General features: G+C 42.9%; 1 protein-coding gene across 10 annotated transcripts in view; it reads right to left on the bottom strand.

Moving 5' to 3' along the window:
- Positions 1–768: 768 nt before the first annotated feature.
- Positions 769–19068, bottom strand: part of SH3PXD2A (SH3 and PX domains 2A) — a 253306-nt gene continuing 235006 nt past the window's right edge. For all 10 annotated transcript variants that reach the window (XM_013174500.3, XM_048060341.2, XM_048060342.2 and 7 more), the window contains 4 exons: positions 18232–18566; positions 17305–17354; positions 14739–14858; positions 769–14607 (listed from right to left, as the gene is read on the bottom strand). In XM_013174500.3, the coding sequence (XP_013029954.3) occupies positions 12712–14607; positions 14739–14858; positions 17305–17354; positions 18232–18566 (2401 nt within the window). In that variant the 3' untranslated portion in view covers positions 769–12711. The remainder of the gene's footprint in view (positions 14608–14738; positions 14859–17304; positions 17355–18231; positions 18567–19068) is intronic.

Raw genomic sequence — 19068 nt, 5'->3', positions numbered from 1 at the left:
TTGTGGACAATATTTCATAGAGGTGGCCCATAGCTGAGCTGGGGATTGACGTGCTCGAAAACAGACTTGTTTAGAATTACATCCCTTATTACAACTCGCCCCGCTCTGCATTCCCTAATCCCACTGCCCCCTGCATCCTTCAGGGACATCCCTCATAAGGAGCAGGGATCCATTAGAAGAAGCTCTTTAGTCTCCCTTACTCATCTGCTTCACATAGCAGGAAATTTCTACCTGTTATTTGGGCCTCCAAACCCAGCAAGGAGCCAGCAGGGCCCAGCACAGGACCCAGCAACCTTACAGGATCAAATCTTAAAATCTCATGTTCAACCACAGCCTGCTCTGCAGCCTACATGCAGGGGTGTTTAAGAACTCATCCCAACTTGCTCAGCAACCCTTTTATCACAGAAGGGCCACCCAAGCAAAAGGATGCTTCCCTTCTTAGTTTGGATCTGATGCCAGCAGATCCAAAAACCACACTGAAGTGTATCTTAAGACCTTGCTCAACACATACAAAGGGTCTTTGTGTTTGAGGGCAGCAGTCCATAAAACTTTGTGGATTAGGAGACAAAAATACAGGTACAGTAACAACTCAGAGCCAGGGGACAAGAGAAGATCCTTTATCCATTTAAGCCTGAGCTGAAATTTGCCATTGCACATACACGTAAGTCACAAGTTATTTTGGGAAAGTTAAATTTAGTGGTTTGACAAACCGAGCGGAATTAAAAACGGTATTGAAAAAGTTGAAAAAAATAAAATAAACCAAATGGATCACAATTAAAAAGGTCAAAAATTTATTTTCCTTAGGGCATAAGAGGCAATGTAAACAAAATACAAAAAAATCACAAGTCAATTCTTACAGTCTGCAAGCATTTGAAGATAGAGTACCCTTTCCCCACCTCCCCCCAGAACACTGCAAGCCTGCTCAAATGTTATCAAGCAACAATTCTGGACCCTGAAGGTCCAGTGAATTTTGCCAAACCCCAAGCAGGGAATAAGCTTCTCATGTAAGAAGGACACTGCATCTGTTTTTATCAAACACTTCAAAAAAAAAAAGTCCAACAAAATATAAATATTACAGATGAAGATCAGATTTAGCACCACCTTTGGTCCAAGCAATCAATGAACTGGGAGATGACAGGTACAGTCTGTTTAGCAAGTCCTTTCTGCCTGAGTCTTTGAAAACATTAGAGGTTCACATTGCAAGAACTTGTAATAACGCTGAGAAAACAGCCCTCAAACTCTGGCCGTCCCTCGCAACCTCCGCTGGTCCTGCACACATGGGAGGTGAGCATCGCATCACCGCTGCGGAGCAGCGCTCACTGCTACAAACACCCCTCAAAGCGCTCGGCAGAGCTGAGCTTGACTCTGTTGGATGGGACAAATGTGCCAAGGGCCTGATCCTGCGCTGGCATGGCAGAGCACTGGCTTTGGGCACAGCCGAAGAGCAGGAAGGGCAGGGGGATGGTGTGCACCCAGAGTTGCCCTTTCCACTAGCGTTCACCACCCTCCAAAGCCCAGGCTGCAGCACCTGCGTGTGTGATGGCAGATGCCTTGAGAGGAGCTAAAGCTGCCTAAACACGTTATTGTGGTGTGTGTGGAACACGCGGATAGGGAGCGCTTATCAAGCATAATTTACTCCAGGCCCTTTTTAGGCTGATCTTTGCCAATATACACACGTACACCACAGATGTATAGCTATGCATTTTTGCAGGTGTCTATACTCAGCTGCTGTGCCACACCACTAGCATCAGCCAGGATACACTCATGAGGACCTGTGACAATCCTAGGAAAAAAAAATTAAATCCATAAAGCACCTGACAGTATTTTAAGTTTATTGTAACTCCCTGCTCTACAAGTGTACAGAACCTCGAATTGTCTCTTCTTTTCCTCCAGAACTTTTTGAGCGGTCCTGAATAACCATTATTAGACACTGTTCACCTCCAAGCTGTAACAAATGCCTGCAGAGGGATGCTGAGATCTACCTTCAGAGACAAAAATCTCAAGTTCTTGCTCTGCATCTTCACAAGCACAATTGCCTGAGAAGTTTTCTCATTCTCCATTGAGTGACCCATACAGAGTTCTCACCTCTACAGACACAGATGTGATTAAAATCCCGCCCCCAAACATTTGTTTTTACTTCATGGCTTCAGCACACGTTGCTCTAGGGAAAAAAAAAAACAAACAACCACAAAACAAACAAACAAAAAAAAAGAAACAAACCACACACACAAATTCCATTGCTTTACATTGTATTGTGGTTCTCTGAGCAAGCAAACACAATGGCCACGGCATATGGCCATTAGGCAGTCATAGAAATGAGGACAGCATCCTGAATGCAGCCCCTGTCCCAACCAGGGCAGCAGAGCCATCTTCCAACTGCCCCCTGCCTGTGACGTGAGCAGACACAGGCTGGATCTGGTGATCAAACACTCATTTACTGCACTTGGCCTACAATACGACCACGAGGACAGCTCTGGAAACCAGCCCTGGACTGGGCACTAAAATCAAGTCAAGTCTGCAAGTCTGGGTTGGGGGAAGGTAATGGTTTGCACAACTATTGCCCTCCCCCCTCCCCCCAACAAATCTAGAGCAACAAAAAAAAATGGTGCTATGATCATTTCATTAATCTAGACGAGGACGGAGATGCACTTCTATTGTCCCAGTCCCAGAAGCAGGCCCACAGTACCATATGTATCAGCTACAGGTCCCCAAATGATCTAAAAGCTTGAGAGACTTTTCTACGGATCACTTGGCACAAAGGAGAGCTGTATTTTCTGCACTGAGGATGTAACTCTTGTGTTGGCCAGTAAAGAAGTCATTCATCTTTGCTAGCTAGAAATCTAATCCGCATTGAATCTACCAAGTTTAGATGCAGGCTCAGGGACTGGTCACAAGAAGGTCTTCTGCTTTGTGCCAGTTCAGACTGATGGGTGCATTTTGTCCCTCGTTAATGATATAACTCATACCACCAGTGGCAAAAGGTACCGTTGCTTGTTTTAAGTGCCATTTTTCTGGTTTTCAGTTTTGACTGGAATGATTGAGAAAGGCAATATTTTTCTATCATGCACCCGATTTGCTTTTCTAGGAAAGCACCTCAGAGACCCAAATACATTTGGACCCTAGCAGGAGCTCTTCACCGTACAAACAGTTTTATCCAACTGGTCACCTCAAGTCCATTAAACAAAAATTGGACAATCCATGGGGCTGCAGTACTTAGTTATGCTTCTAGCTCTACATTTGCTATAGGTACATTAATGGTTGATGCCATAAATGTCGAAATACCTGCCAGCTCTGAAAGAAACGGTACTTGGCCAAAACCTCAAACATCTGCACTATGACCAATATTCACTCCACTGCCTTCAATGAAACTAGATTAGAGGCCACAAGCAAATATGGTCCAAAGATGTTACAAAAACAACAAAAAAACCAACAAACCAAACAAAAAACCACAAGGTTTCCACAAACTAATTTTCTTCAACTCTTGGCTCAACTCTTAACTCGCATCCCAAAACAAACTGAACGGACTCCCGCCTATAACCTCTCCCCAAATAAAAACAAAATCAAAAAAATCTCTCAGTTATTCCTTCTCCATGTACACAGTGACAGAAACCACACCAACTTCTAGACTTTTTCCCAAGCAGAACAGACAAAATGGTTCCCATGTTAAACAAAACAAAAAATAACAAAAACAAACAAATAGCATCACCAACGTGGCCACACACACTAAGACCAACCACACATTTCTCTATCTCTGGTCACCAACATACTCTCCCAAACCCCCACAGGTACATTCCCACCACCTATCCGCTAGAAAATGGAGTGCTACACCAACACAACAATGACAACAGTATTTAATATTCAAGGTCACAATAAGAACATCAATGACCCAGGAAACCCAATGCAAAGCCTCATTTGGACCAGGCCTTGACCGAATTTGGTAGAGTGAAACCCACAGGACTTCCCAAACGAGCCATGTGCAAGCGCTCTCCTAATGGAGGAGAGCACAACCACTCAAACAGATTTCAGCTTTCACTCAGTGACAGGTTTAGGCTCCCAGTAACTGATTATCCACTGTTTCCAGAAATTCTTTGGGCTAATTAACAGCTCTGGAAACAGCCACAGACGTACAAGCCCAACGGAGTTGCTTTCAACACCCTCCTTGAGTTATCTACATCTGAACTTTGACCAAAGCAGCAAACTGCTGGCAAGAATTCTCCTACGTGAAATGTGATATCGAGTCTTAACTGAAGAGTCTCATCTGCTTGATTATGCCCAAACATTGGGAGCAGAGTAACCAACGCTGCTGTCTGTGATTAAACCTATAATAAAGGAACGGCACTGACATAACATGAGCCTTGCCAGTCAACAGAAGTGCACCTACTCTGTACACTATTGACCCCACAACAGTTAGTTTGGGCCCTTCGTACAAAAAAGTCATTGTAACACTACACACACTCTGCTTTCACAATACTCCAGGTTTGAACCCACTGTGAGTAATGAGCAAGTCTTTTCAGCAAGCCTATTCAGCACGGGGCAAAAAAAAATTCTCCTAGAGACTGGAAACAATTATAACTGTTTTTTTCCTCCCTCATGAAAGTCTAAGACAGGAAATAGTTAAGTCGGCTATTCACAGAAATATTTCATATTTTAAAAAGGTTTGTTTTTAATTCCCCTTTTATTTGCTCCAGTTCACTAAATTGTTACAGGCTAAGTTCAGTGACTGCAGCATTCTCTTCTGTCCTGCTTTTTGGGGACAGGTACAAAACCAGTCTGCATGCTCAGGGGGACCCAGACTCAGAAACAAATTTGATCGCCCCCCCACCTAAACCCCAAGGGTGATGATGGGATTTTGTTTATTTATTACTCCTTCCCTGGTGACCCAGACACAGTTTGAGAACAAACTCTCAAACGACACCAGAACTGTTTGCACAGTGAAGGCCTGCTGTAGCGCTTCAATTTCAGACATCAAACACAGAGTCGCTAGCATAGCTTTGAGAGGAGAGTATCTGGAAAAGCCTGAAATATTTACTTTCATATCAAGAGTTACATTTCAGAAATTCTCCTGCAGTGCCAAGCGATTCTCCCTCCCCTCCGCTTCTTTCCGCCACCATGCAGGGACCAAGACAGAAAGGTACCATTGCACCCGAATAACCCTGAGCATCAGGGGCAGATCACCATCAGGTAAGGACAGAAAACACTTCCCAACAGTGCCACCAGCACCCGGCTCTTTTGGAGGGCCAGCAGGCAGGTGTGGAGCAGCAGTCAGACCCCAGTGAACGCAACCTCCCAGCCACACGAACTGCCTCCGCTACAAGAACCACGTAGCACAAGTTTGTCTGGCTTTGGTGGGTCATTGGCTTCAGGATTGCCATAGTCTGTCATGGAGTGTAAAACTCAACTTTTCTCGGTAATAGAAAACCCTAACACAGAGCAGTGATGCGTTAAAACCATCTATACAGAGAAAGCACCCGCAGTGTCAGACCCAATAATTTACGGCCTTATTAGAAACATTTTTTTCCTCATATTTTATCTTTATCTACCCCTCCCCTGCCAACATAGTTACCTCTCATTTCTTTCCCAATTGTTAATATAATTCCCATTATTTTGATTCAGTAACAAACAGGAGTCTCAACTCAGGACAGCAGTGGCTTATGCTGACAAGAACAGGTCTGTAAAACGCCAGTGTGAAGCTTTAAACCAAATTTATTTATTAAAAACAAACAAACAAAACAAAAAAAATTGCACTCTCCAGCTAGAGTCAATGCTACCTCGATGCAAGAACAAATGAAGAACATTGTTTATGGGACCAGCCCACCCTGACATTATAAAACGGGAGAAGCTAACTTGTTCTGCCTACGCCAGTCAGGTCCACACGCAGCACGGCTTCGCTGCAGAGCCCCGGCCCTGATGTGAGGACACCCAAGTAAAAGGACACCCTCGCTCCCCACCTCGGCAGTGCATGCACACCCCACAAAGCTGACACCTAGAGGTATCTAACTAGGAAGAGCTACAGGTGACTTAAGACAGAAATCTTTGCTTTGCTCAGAGTTGGGGGCTAAGAGAGAGGAGGAAAAGCAGCAACAGCAACATTGCAGCCCAAAGTCAACCGAGTGCAGGGGCCCTACATACAGTACGTTATTTGAGAGTTACAGACAAACAATAGATGTGGCCACTGAGCAGCACAGAGGGAGAGGAAGAGAAATAATAAGCACTGAACATGGCTAGCAGAGGCCATTGAAGAGGTAAAGTGTGCAGACATTCCCCACACATCGCCACATTGGTGGTCCCTGCTTCTATCGAGCAAATAAAAGCAACTGGGGGAAAAAAAAAAAAACACGTTTGCTCTCAGACCATCGTATTGGTATTGTTGGCAGCTATTGAACACTGAATTTACGCACAGCACTTTGCTATGCAGGTAAATAGCATCTGAAGTTGCCAGAGAAGGAGCCGCTGGTGTCGGGAAGACACTGGCAAACTAGCAGCAAAGCTCTGGTTTTAAAAAGCTGCACAACCTGCAGGGAAGCGGGTCGTGGCATGGCAGCCCCGGGGCTCAGTGGTCCTGTGCTCCCTTCGGAGGCATGGGGACTGAGCAGGGGTGCTTGCTTTTGCTGAGAATGGTCCACAGTGCGTGCCAACTCTACTGATGCCCATGGACTTGTTGCTGGTTTAGACAAGAGCACGTGAAAGAACTAGGTTGGCTCCTCAAAACCAGATTTATCTGTAAAGTATCCGATGGTTGCCAAAATCATGTCATTGATAACATTTCAGTACAGCTGCAGAATTCAGTTTTTCTATTTGAATGCAAAGGTCTCTGGTAATATTCATACCTTCACAAACTGAAGAACAGCAGGACAAAACTTAAGCAGGAAGCTGAGGTACAACTGCCCTCCAGGGACAAGAAGCAGAGCTACAGGAGATGTGCTCCCCAGAGCTCAGAGAACCAAATGCTCTGGCTTTCACATTTCTTTTGACTCTCATGAAAACAGTCCAGTTTTTCAAAGAGATAAAATTTTGCTGCTACATGGAAATCACATTGTTTTGGACAGATGGAAGTTCTCCTTTCGTTCAAATAGGACTTACGATAAAAGTACTTTCAAAGAGCAGAGTTTCTGCTCAACTTTATTTTGGACCTGAGAGATCATCCCCTGCAAGCAAGAAATATGGTATCAAAACCCAAATTGGCTGTGAAATTCTGCAGGTGAGAAATAATCTAGTTAAAACAGGGACTTTCTTCCTTATCGTTAACCTAAGGGGGAAAAAAAAAAAAAAAAGAAATGAGGACGTGTAAAAATACTTCCATAGCTTTTGCAATAAATACTAGTAACAATACACTATCAAAACTTAGGACTGCACCAGCAGCATTTTCCCTTTTGAAGTCGATTCTGAAGCATAAGAGAGGACAACCACCAGCAGAGACATAACAGAAAGCAGTATCATGCATAGATGACATACAAAGTATTTAAAGCATAGCTCAGAAGTCCTGTATTGATGAGGATGTTAATGTACATTCTGTACATAAACCTGGCAACATGCTGCATAATCTTTACACTTTTAGTAACAGGTGATGCTTTTTACAAAAAGCAACTGTTCCCACCCCAAACAATCCCAGCTATCAGTCCCTACCTACCCAAGGGTCCTGTTTTCATCCAGCTGCACCCTCTCCTGCATTCTCCCTTCCCCTAAGAGTGCATGAATAGAGAATTGCAAACATTTCACACTGCACGTTCCACTCCACGTCCTGGATGAGGGGCCTGTTTATTCTATGAATATTGCACTTATCCTCTCATTGGATTTGTTTTTCTCAAGAATGCAGAGTATTTGGGAAAAAATAGACAAAAATTAGGATACAACACAGGAAAATATGAGTTATTAACAAGCTAGCTATGAAGATCTAAAATTAAATAGTACTAGTTCTATTCTGTTAATACTAGTAATATGAAAATAATGAATGCTTTATCAAATTCCCTTGTTTTTCATATAAGATAAAAGCAGTAACTTTCTTTTTAACTGAGGAAAGCAATGAATATATATTACAATAAAATACAATTCATTAAGATCTGAAAGTGATGAAAACAATTATATAATGCCTTCGTCAAACTTTATAGCATCATAATGGAAAGAGACTTTGGGGTGCGCATCCACAAGGGCCAAAACCATTTTTTTTTTTTTTTTTTAACTGTACCAGTGCAGATGTGAAATTTAATATTTTTCTGGAGTCTAACCTTCAGCCAATTTCAGTCCTTCGTTATTGTGCACTTGCTATTAATGTACACTGATTCAAAAACTTCCTGTCGAGACGACATGGCACACGCGTCCAGTTGACACATCTTGGCACGCGCCCATCATAGCTTTTATCTTGAAAAATTTGGCTTGCAAAAGGCTGGTAGGTATGACTACACCCACCCACTGCAAGGCAAGAGAGCTAAGACAATTAACAGGAATTGCCTCCCATGGGGAAGGGCAGCTAACAAAAACTTATTACTGCTGCTGTTACGAGAGAGTGTTTTGAACGGGGAGACAAAGGAAAACAGCAACTAAACTTTTCAGGCATTATATAAACCTCAATAACGAACTCAGAAGTGCTCATTATTATTAAAGTTGCAGTATACAGCAAGACAATTTTCACATTCTCAAATTTTGTTCTACGGCATCGGGTTTTGGATTTTCTGCTGGTCCAAATTCAAGACTTTTTGGAAAGCACGGGCAGCGGTGCGAGCAAGGCGCCAGCCCCGCGGTGACAGCAGCCGCCTCTTCCCCCGGAGGAGGGCCCCCTTCAGCTGCAAACAGCCTTGCCGAAGCTCTGCAGAGCTCTTCCTCTTCAGTCTGGTTCAAGAAGAGACCAGAAAGAGAGACATTTAAACAGTACTATTGATTTCTGCATTGAGTGCTCACTGAGGTGTACATTGCATTTAAATATTGCTCTTGATCCAGTGTCAGTTCTGACAAATTTAGTAAATAAAGCTTAAGGCGACGTGAACATTTTAGGGAAGAGCTAAAATGCTTCTAGCACTACACTGTCCCCTGAAACCCTTCCAGGTTTCCTTGCCTTTACAGTCAGCTTTTATGATTTGGTCTAAGGCCTTTCGCTCTGTTTCACAGCTAATAGGGAAAAATCACTTGTACTTTTGGATATCAGCGGAGCTGACTACCAGTAGCTGCTTGCCAATCAAGAAAACAATTCTTGTCCTAATACCTTTCAGTTGAAAAATTAAAATGAAAAAACAATCAGAGATGCTGTGACAACAGTAAGAGAAGAGGAAGAAAATACCTGCAATTCTGGGGTGTGTGCGAGGGGGTGGTATTTATTTTACAAATGCCCTTTTAAAGCACCAAACGTCAAATAAAGGGAAGCCCAAACCAAAGCATTGCCACTTGGTGGGAAGCACAACATGCCGGGCAGCAGCCCACATTCATTTCTAGCATCAAGTAGTTTAATTGCACCCCTCCCTTCTGCTGGTGCAGGTGGGGGCAGAAGGAGGAAGGAGGCCATGTGCCTGGTTTTGCAGCCCGTCTACAGGCCCCGGCTCTCCTCAGGGCCATGAAGCCTTCTAGACAGAATAAAGGAGCAGTTGGGCCAGAACATGCCTTGGGCCGATGCTCAAGAAAAGCCCGGTGGTGCTGCAGGCACCAACAGCGTCACCCCCAGCACCGCTTGCCAAACCAACTCCCTGCAAAAGCCAGGGGTGGAAGAGCAAGGCAGCAAGGTGGAAAAGGAGCTGTGGGACAGAGCAACTTCTGTTACACGGGTGCCTTGCGTTTCACAGGCAGATCCAAAAGCCCTCACACTAACCTGAGCCTTGCAGCAAGTTCATGTCCACTGGGAACCAGCATCGTGCAAGGCACGTGGCAGCCGAGTGTCACAAAGGGCCACGGAAAGCAGCTTAGCCTTCCCAAACCCTATGAGCACTCCTGCAGTTCAGAGGTGCTTTGGGCTCGGCTTTGCTGGATGCAGGCATGAACATTTATAGTAGTCCAGGCTCTCCTGTCTGAATCGCGTGCTGCTTTCCTCCCACTGGGCAGGGGCTCACAGCGTGCTGCACCGTACTTGGAAAATTCAGTGGCTCAATGCAGAAGATTTGGGAGCTGTGCTTCTACATCCCCCCAAAGAGATGACCTGGTGGGAATGTCTCTAAACAAAACTTTAGAATATTTTAAATAATAAGTTAATTCTTAATAAATATGTGCTTCAAGAAAATGATAATTATATACTGCACCTTTAAATAATGCACTTAGTTCTCTGCATTGGCTTTCATTTTGGTTTCTTTTATTGTTAAAGTGCATTAATTCAAAAATAATGAACCACTTCCGCATCATTATTGTTAAAATAAATCATAACAACATTAATACGAGTCACTAAGTCACTACTATTAGTACTGCAATCTAGCAGATAACTCTATGTATTGCTCTATTTAATACTGTCCAGCAGAAGAATATAATACTTCTATTATAATCTCACAACAGCTCCAGCAGTCTTTTATGGCTGCTACCATATTAGTACAACTAAAAATGGGGAGAAGTATGAGAGACAGGGCCACAATGCCTCAGATAGACATCCAGTAAGATGTAGTTAACTGGATATATACATATATATTATATAGCAAGACATAAGGTACTAAGAGGACCCTGCACACTGTGATACGAGCTGTTGTGCAGATACACCTCCTTCTCCTGCCACCACAATTTAAAGGGATCCCAACCAAACACCCTCCCATCCCTATTGGGATGCAGAGAGCTGCTCGGGCCACAGCACTGTTCGTAGCCAGTTGTGGCACCTGGATGTTGTTTCAGCTACCAAAAGGACATCAGCCAGGTTAGCTGTAGGCAACTCTCTTGATATTACCATGGCAATTAACCCCCCCCCCCAACCCCCCAAGAAAATTAAGAATAAAGACAAGAACAACATATAAATTGTGTAATTTTTTTTTGGCAGAGAAACATCCCTGGTAACACACAATATTGTTGTGCTGTTTTACTCAGTCCCTTGATCCCAGCTATTTTGAAGTCTTTATAACCTTTACCTTCCAAGCCAAATCAGTATGAAGCTCTGGTGGGAAAAAAGGGCACGTATCGTTTTGTGTAAACCAGTAGTGAAATAGTCTGCCCCTTCCCCCTTAAAATGGACATACAATACTGCCTATTATTTAAAGGAACCAGATATTCATCTTTAGTGATTAACAAGGCCATTTAAAAAAAAAAAAGCAAGACTTTCTCAAGTACAGTAGGGATTTGGCCAATGATGTTTACAGTACAAGAGTTGGCTACCTCAGGAATAACTCCGTATTCCAAGCCTTTTCCAATGGATGCCTCATCTATTTCCAACCAAACTACCCCCACCATGTGCCATGTTTGAAAGCATGAGTTAAGAAAGGCAAACAGAAATGGAACTAGAAGAGGCAGCTTCCTGGTTAGATGAATTTTAGACATAATTGTTTCAATATTAAATCTCTGAGCATTAAAAACCCAGGTTCACTGTCCATTACAAACGTACTTTCTGGATTCAAGTGGGAACAGAAACACATTTGGCTCCTACTTCAGTTTTAAGTCTCTTCTGGTAAACCAAGACAAAAAAAAAAAGTAAACCCAGAATGCACAGAAAAGACAAAAACACAGAAAAACAATTCCCCAAAAATATACAAATTAAGGATGTGCAGACTGAGTTTGATGGCTTTTTTCCCCCTCATTGTAAACACTGCTGTTGCAGAAGGTTACGGCTATTTCTAACTAATACCTTTGTGGGCCCTGCCAGCAGTCAGCACGCTTGAATTTGGACCAGATCGCAAAAAACAGAAGCAACACATTTGACAGCTTTGTCTTCAGTGTCTTAAGGGACTTTTGTACATTTTGATATTATGATAAGTTTTGAGAAACCCAGCTCTGTAAAGAAATTCAGCCAGGATCTCCTGGCAGAAGTCAAGCACAGAAATCAATATGGAGCCTGCGAATTAATCAACGTGCTTAAGCATGGGGTTTATAGGTTTGTTTTTACAAGCACCAGTAGGCATTGCTGCCCTAGAACACCTGAAATCAACTCAAAGAACAAGACAGAAAGAAAGGAAACAAAGAGCCCCCAACCAACACCACCTGATCGCCATTGCCGGTGAGCTATCAGTAACAACAAAATACAGCTGAAGTCAGAGACCAAATCTCTCCACGATGAAAAGGCTCCAACTCTGGACCAACCAACTGTTGAGAAGAGTTTAAAAAAAAAAAGTGAGCTTCTCCAAAGGATTAGAGTCCCTCTGTGTTTCAGAAACTTCCATTTGCTTCTCATTGCAAGTTGTGGAAATGCATCCAAAACTCTTGGGTATTCCATGTATGGACAAGAACGAGGAGAAAGGGAGCCAAGATTGTAAAAGAGTTTGGCACAAAACTCCCCAAGTAGATGCATGTGTATTTCTCTCACGAAAGGCACACATTTGGTTTCCTGTCAATAACTGGAAAGATGGGATGTCATACCCTGTTACACATACAAGATTATTAACAACTTCACAAAAAGGCATTTGACTATGCTGCATCTTCCTCATAGTTGCTTACAACATGTTAACCCCACAAACCTCTCCAGAACATAGCAGATTTGTCCTCAGCATAGACTCCTTTGTCCCTTTGTACAAACTGGGGCACAGGGAAACGTCTTTTTGTGTAGTAATTGTTTTTTTCCACATTTACACAGCAGGAACAGTATAAATTAGGGACGTTAAAGATATTGCAATATTAGTTCTTTTTCTCCAAATAATTTGAGGGTACCCAGCCTTTGAATGGCTTCACACCATTCATGATCTGGCAGTACCACCAGCCGTTTGGGTTCCTTTCAAGGACCTCCATGCAGACACCTTCTTGAAACCCTGCAGTCTCCTCATCCCCTTCATAGTCTGCAATTGAAACATAGATGTCCTTGAGATTGTTGTGGATGAACTGGGACTTTTCAATGGGCTTTGGCCTGACAGTGGACACAGGGATCCCATTCCTCTGGGTGGGGAGGTTGGAGGTGGTCTCTGAGCCATCTGTGCCCGACCGCTCAGGCTGCTTTCCCTTCGCATCACCCTGCTGCAACCGTGTGTTACTGAAGGAGGAATTCCGACGGACATTTCTAAGATGATCAGTAGATGTTAAAGACTCGTTTCTGCGCAAGGAGCATGACAGGTTGTTTTCCTTTGGAGGGGGAGACACGAACACTGACTGAGGCCGGACAGCAAGTTGCCTCACACCATTCCGCATTTTGACTGGCCCTGACATTTTTGAAAAACCACCAGGAGGTTTGCTTGGGATGGGTGGCGTTGCACGTTTGCTCTGATTGATGGTGTTCAAAGCTTGAACTCTCTTCTCTATCTTCTCTAAACTGTTTGACTTGTTTTCATTTTTCCTGTTCCTGGCAAATGAGGCATCAGTCTCTGCTGATGTCGTTTCTTGCTGGTTATCTGGGAGAGCCAAATAATGGGAAGGAGCCCAGCCTTCCATATCTCCGTATTTCAGGTACCACCACCCACTGGGTTGCTTTTCTAGCACTTCTACTTCTACACCCGCTGGGAAGCAAATTTCAGAATCCTGTACCTTTTGGTATGAGTCAGTGGTCACATAGAAACACCTGGAGTCATTTTCTTGCTCAGTTTTGGCTGGATGGCTAGAGCAGAAAATAGCACGGGAAGGAGCTGTAATGAGGTCAGCTGAGCTCCTCCTAACAGGATCATCTTGGTTCTCAGAAGCTGTGTGTGGGGGGCTCTCAGACTCTTCACTTCTTGAACCTTTAAGTCCACCTCTGAGTTGCCCAGTTGGCCTCAGCTGACGCCTTAAAGTGCTGATATCCATCTTTTCTTGGCTCTGAGAATCTGCCTTGTTCAGGAATGGTTTGGGCCTAACGATTGGCTTTGCTCTAATGGAAGGACTCTGCCCAGGCTCTTTCTTCACACCCGTTCTTGGCATGCTACGTAAACCAACATCTGAAGCTGACCTTGGTTTCGTCTCCTCATTCCTGGAATAGTGACATTTTCCAAGATCGGGCTGGATGTTTTTGTCCATCTTGGGCTTCACAAGTGATGATTTTGGGGAGTTGGAACATGGAGAATTCCTTCGGATCAAGGAGAGAGAGGAGCTTTTCTGAGAATCCGAGTCTCCACTAGATTCCTTATTGGACAAAGTATCTTCCGCGTAACGCCTGAATCCCTCATTCTCATAAATGGTCTCTTCTTCATGAGCAACATCCTCTGAAGACTCTCCTACTTTGAACTTTGCCTTCTGAAGTGATGACACAGGACAGGGCTTGAGGGGCTGAAACAGTCGTTTTTCAGGAGTGCCCTCTTCATGATGACTTTCATTTACTTCACACTCTGACTCAAAGCCAAAGGCAGGCACATCATACTCAGGTTCTTCATATTTGAGCTTGTGGGGAGAGTCCTGGGTATCCCCTGAAGAAATCATTCCAGTTGTTGTTCCTTCTTCAGAATCTTTTGGTTTACTGGGAGGTGCTGGGGGAGGAACTTTTGGACGGGTTAAAGTACTGGTTCTTCTGTTTAAATTTGGCTTCTTCCTCTTGTCAATGTAAGATGCTGGAGCCCATCCTTCCTTCTCTCCAATCTGCACATACCACCAGCCACCAGAATTCTTTTCTATAACCTATGAGATGACAAGGAGCATGTTACTTACACAAAAATCTCAACAAATTGCTTTCCGCTTTTCCCTTTCAACCCAGTCCCCTACAATAGCCAAGCATTATTATTTTTTCCAGTTGCACTGTTAAGGCTCACCTCTGCCTTCTGTCCTCCACGAAAGCTTATCCCATCAGAGATGCAGGACTGGAACTCTGCAATCGTGTAGTATTCCACTTCCACAGAGGGTGGCTCTGGTGGTTTGGGCAACTGAAAACCCTATGACAAATAGGAAGTTTTGTTCAATTAAGCCTTAGAAACATTGGGCTGAACAGTAGTATAAGCAAGTATTTGCCTTCTTAGATGTGTTATTCACTAAAACTCTTCCTTCTTCCTGTGCTACTTCCTAATGACAACTTCCTGATTCTCTGGAGTGGAAGCTGAAGTATTGAGACTGGCCACAAGAGAGAAAGCTTTCAAAATGTGCACTGTTCACGACACCTTCACTAGCTATTAAAACTGTGATAATCTTTACCTGAACAGTAAAACATTTAACTGACGGGCCATAAAGTGTAAGCTGCCATTCCAGTCACTGTAACAACAGCCCATTTACTCCAAGATTTTGTCCAGAAACACTCAGTTCTGGATGGCTTGTCACAACTGTAGAAAACTGCATTGCAACAGGCCCAGGATAGATTCTGCCTATTGCCAAATATACTGCTTTATTAAAATTTAATCCTAATGAATTACTGCTCTTAATATGCTGCTAGATTTTAAACAATCTGAATTCTTCAGTGATAAAACCTAACAGGCATCTGTCACAGCAAGAAACAAGGATAATATAGACCCTGGAAAGCTTTGCTCAGCTGAAGTGATACGGGAATGGGAAAGGACTTTAGGATCACAAGATTCCAGTTCCTCCCCATAACAGACCCGGAATTTCTATTCAACCCCAGCACCTGAATGTCAACACAACCTGCATTTAGACTGCATGGAGACTCCACCAGAAATAGGACACTGCTATTTACAGCCATTCTGGCAGCATACCAGACTCCTCTAAAAGCTAAGTGCCTTTACATTAAATTGTCACATTTTAGAGTTCATTTCAATTATTTTTAAGGTGATAAATAGGATAAATGGGATAAAAGTCCCTTCAAAAATTTCAGTATCAGAAGCTTTTCAGATTAGTATATTGCTTATCTACAGATAGACTAGAGGATGGTGAAGCTTCACAGCTTCTGCACTTCACTCCTTCAGGTCTTAACACAAGAACTCCAATATGTCAGCATCTCTTGAACACAGGCTAAACCTGCCACTGACACAGGATAGCAGAAGACAAAACAATCCTAAACAATTAAAGGGAGAAAGACAATTTACATACTGCATTTATTCATGTGCTCCCCCATTTCTAAGATAATCCCCATGACTACCAATCCATGTTTCATCTCACACAGCACGTGGCATTTTGCAGATAATGCAACGCTGCACCTTAGAAACCGCATCTAACAATGTTATAATTGGATGTTTCAGCACTATAAATGCTGAAACACAGCAGAAGTACAGTATAATAAAATGCCTTCAGATAATAGGATGGTTTGGATTAAATGAAGGTAATTGGAAACAGCAGACGTGTTCAGGGTTTCACATGTATTATCATTGTTATTTTTAGTATGGGATTAAGTGTGGTAGTCTTGTTAAAACCAAATGTAATGCCAAAGTCTAGAAAATACTAGTATGATATTCATCTAGCTTGTTAAGAGGCATCTCAGGTGACAGAACTACAAGGCACATACTCTTTGTAAAGGGTACAGCAAAGATTCAATACTATGTATTGCCTATCTATAAATAAGTTATTAGCATGAATTTTGTGCAAAAGGATTACTGAGTGGTGCCCATCTGAAGATGACAGACCAAATCACACAAATTAGTCCAGACTTGCAGCTTTGAGGATAAAGGATCATAGGAGATGTTTCATTCCTGTAAAACACACCCTTCCATAAGATCCGAAGTCAATTAAACATATGTAACAGCGACGCCTAGCCATCTTAAAGATGGGAACAATGCAAGGAGGGGAGACATTCCCAGTTGTTAAGACAAGTCATCACTTAAAGTCAAGACAGTTCTTGCAAAAGACACCTAGAGAAACTTTAAACCTTCTGTGTTGGCCAAACAGGCTTTAATGTGCATGCACAGGACATAATAGCTTTACGACACCCTCCCTTCTTAAAATTCATCCTTTTTTCCTGTGAAAATATTCATGCCATCCAGCTGAGGGATTGGCATGAATGATTGGCATGATGCTATAGGGTCACATTAGTTTGAGTCCTACATCCTCACATGTGAAGGCTTCTGATATCTAGATCTGTACAAACGCCTCATGTCCAACACGAGCTCCTTCTCACAGTACTTATTTCAGTAGGACTGTAAGTGACTTTTTTCTAGGTTCAGACACAACAAAGCCGTAAGACATTCTCAGCTGGGAGGTGGCAGCAATTTAAGAACCGTTCTATACTTGATGAGTTAGGGCAATGATTTGAAAAACAAATCCTCCAGTTAGCATTAGGATGTCTAGGTTTGTTCAATACGTAAACAATAAAATGAATAACCATGAAAATAAAAGATGTCTCAGATACTACAACCACCACCCCAGTGCAGACGTAGGAAGTCTCATAAAGCACCCACACACCTTCCCCACTGCCACTATATACCATAAAACAATACAAACCAGACTAGATTCTCTTCGTGGGGGCGGCCTTGTTCTTAAATTTGGAGAACCTGAGTAGGAAAAAGGAAGGGAAAGTTTACTTAACTTTTTAACTACTGCTAAACACATTCCTCAGCAGCTCTCTTCTGGGACACAGTGAGAATATTAGAAATCAATACGTGCAATATTTAAGCTTCCTATCTTGTTTCACGGAGGTAACTATGAGGATATATTAGAAATACTAAGGTAATTTTGCTGTTCATCTCAGCTAAGCTACCAAATTTAAGAGGAATTCACTGCCAGAAAGTAGTGGATTGTATTTTCTGCTGGAACTGACCAGCTCCACTGGAGATTGGCCAGCAAAGAATTGGCCTAGTATCTAGCTTTCCCCCCAGCAGTAAAAATAATCCACTAAATTAATAACATTCATACTGTCCTGTATCATACTATTTTGCCATTCCCTGAACAGAATAGTATTAGCATCTGCATTTTGCAGATGAAGTAGTAAAAACATTATAGCAACTTGACTTTCTCAACCCCAGGAAAACAGAAAAACGAATGCACGAAAAGACATAGGTGGTCTTGACTTGAACAGACCATCACATTATCCACATTACTGAGGGTGGGTGGCACATTTTAGGGTGTTCAAAAGGGGGGAAAAAAACAACATTGTTTCAGGAAAAGTTGTTAAGTGACTGCATATGGGCTAAGATAAACAAGTATAAGCTAGCCCTTTTAAAAAGTGCAGTCAAATTTTATCACTGTTAACAAACGACCATATCTTGGTGTCCCTGCAGATCTACAGACAAGTGCAAAGATTTGCTCAGGCAGGCACAGCTGTAAAGCCAGGACACACAGGACCTCAGCTGACCTTAAGCAATGCCAGCCCTGAAAGACAGAAAACAAGAATTCATTGCAAGCCAGTGGTAATCCAAACTACTGCCTTACTTATTTGAGCTCTTTGTGGTGCTATCCTTGCGACGGCTGGGGATCCTTGTGCCAGTTTGGAAGCCTGCTTGTCTGGGGTCATCATGGCATTACCATTAGAGTCATTGCAGAGAATGGGCAAACTGATTTCTTTCTTGGTGATATGTGATTCTGAAGTCTCATTTTCTGCTTGAGTTTCTTTGTCAGTGGATGATTTCTTGTTCAGCAGGTTACTGATCTCCATGATGTTTCCTATGATTTCCACTGGCCCAGTTAAGTTCTTTTTCCTAGACGGAAGATCATCTTTAGCCTTCTTCAGATAGGAAGCTGGGGCCCAGCCCTCTTTGCCGAGATACCTGAAGATGCAAAAGGAAATATCAAACACAGCCTTCTCATGCATTTCAGGTGCAACAACAAAGGCAAAATGATGGATAACAACATCCAAAACTGAACTTGCAGTACTCAGACTAGCTTCTACGGTCTGTATTCATGTATTACCTGTTGACATCTTAGAGTCAGCTCAGTTAGTAGTGAACTGCAGACTGCTGTTACGTGGTTTATCATAAAGGAAGGAGTCTCTGGCTAAGGCACACAGTTACTCACAAGACAAAGGGCATCACCATTTTGTTTTATGCCGCATCTAGACACTACTGGATAAACTCTGTATTCTTCCACACAGCAAAAATGCAAGGTAGTGAGAAAAATATTTTAATCCTTCCAAGCAGCAACTCAAAATGAAAGAGGGCTAAAAATAAGAGTAAAATTCATCCCAGTACAGAGACCCTACGTCTGCTCTATAAAAGGCCCTTGTGAAATCCTATCTCCTTATAATTATTATAATGAACACTTCCCCTCCTC

Source organism: Anser cygnoides, chromosome 7 (genome assembly GCF_040182565.1).
Source record: "Anser cygnoides isolate HZ-2024a breed goose chromosome 7, Taihu_goose_T2T_genome, whole genome shotgun sequence".
Classification (NCBI taxonomy): domain Eukaryota; kingdom Metazoa; phylum Chordata; class Aves; order Anseriformes; family Anatidae; genus Anser; species Anser cygnoides.
The sequence above is the reverse complement of the archived record's forward strand: the minus strand, read 5'-3'. Positions and strand labels throughout refer to the sequence as shown.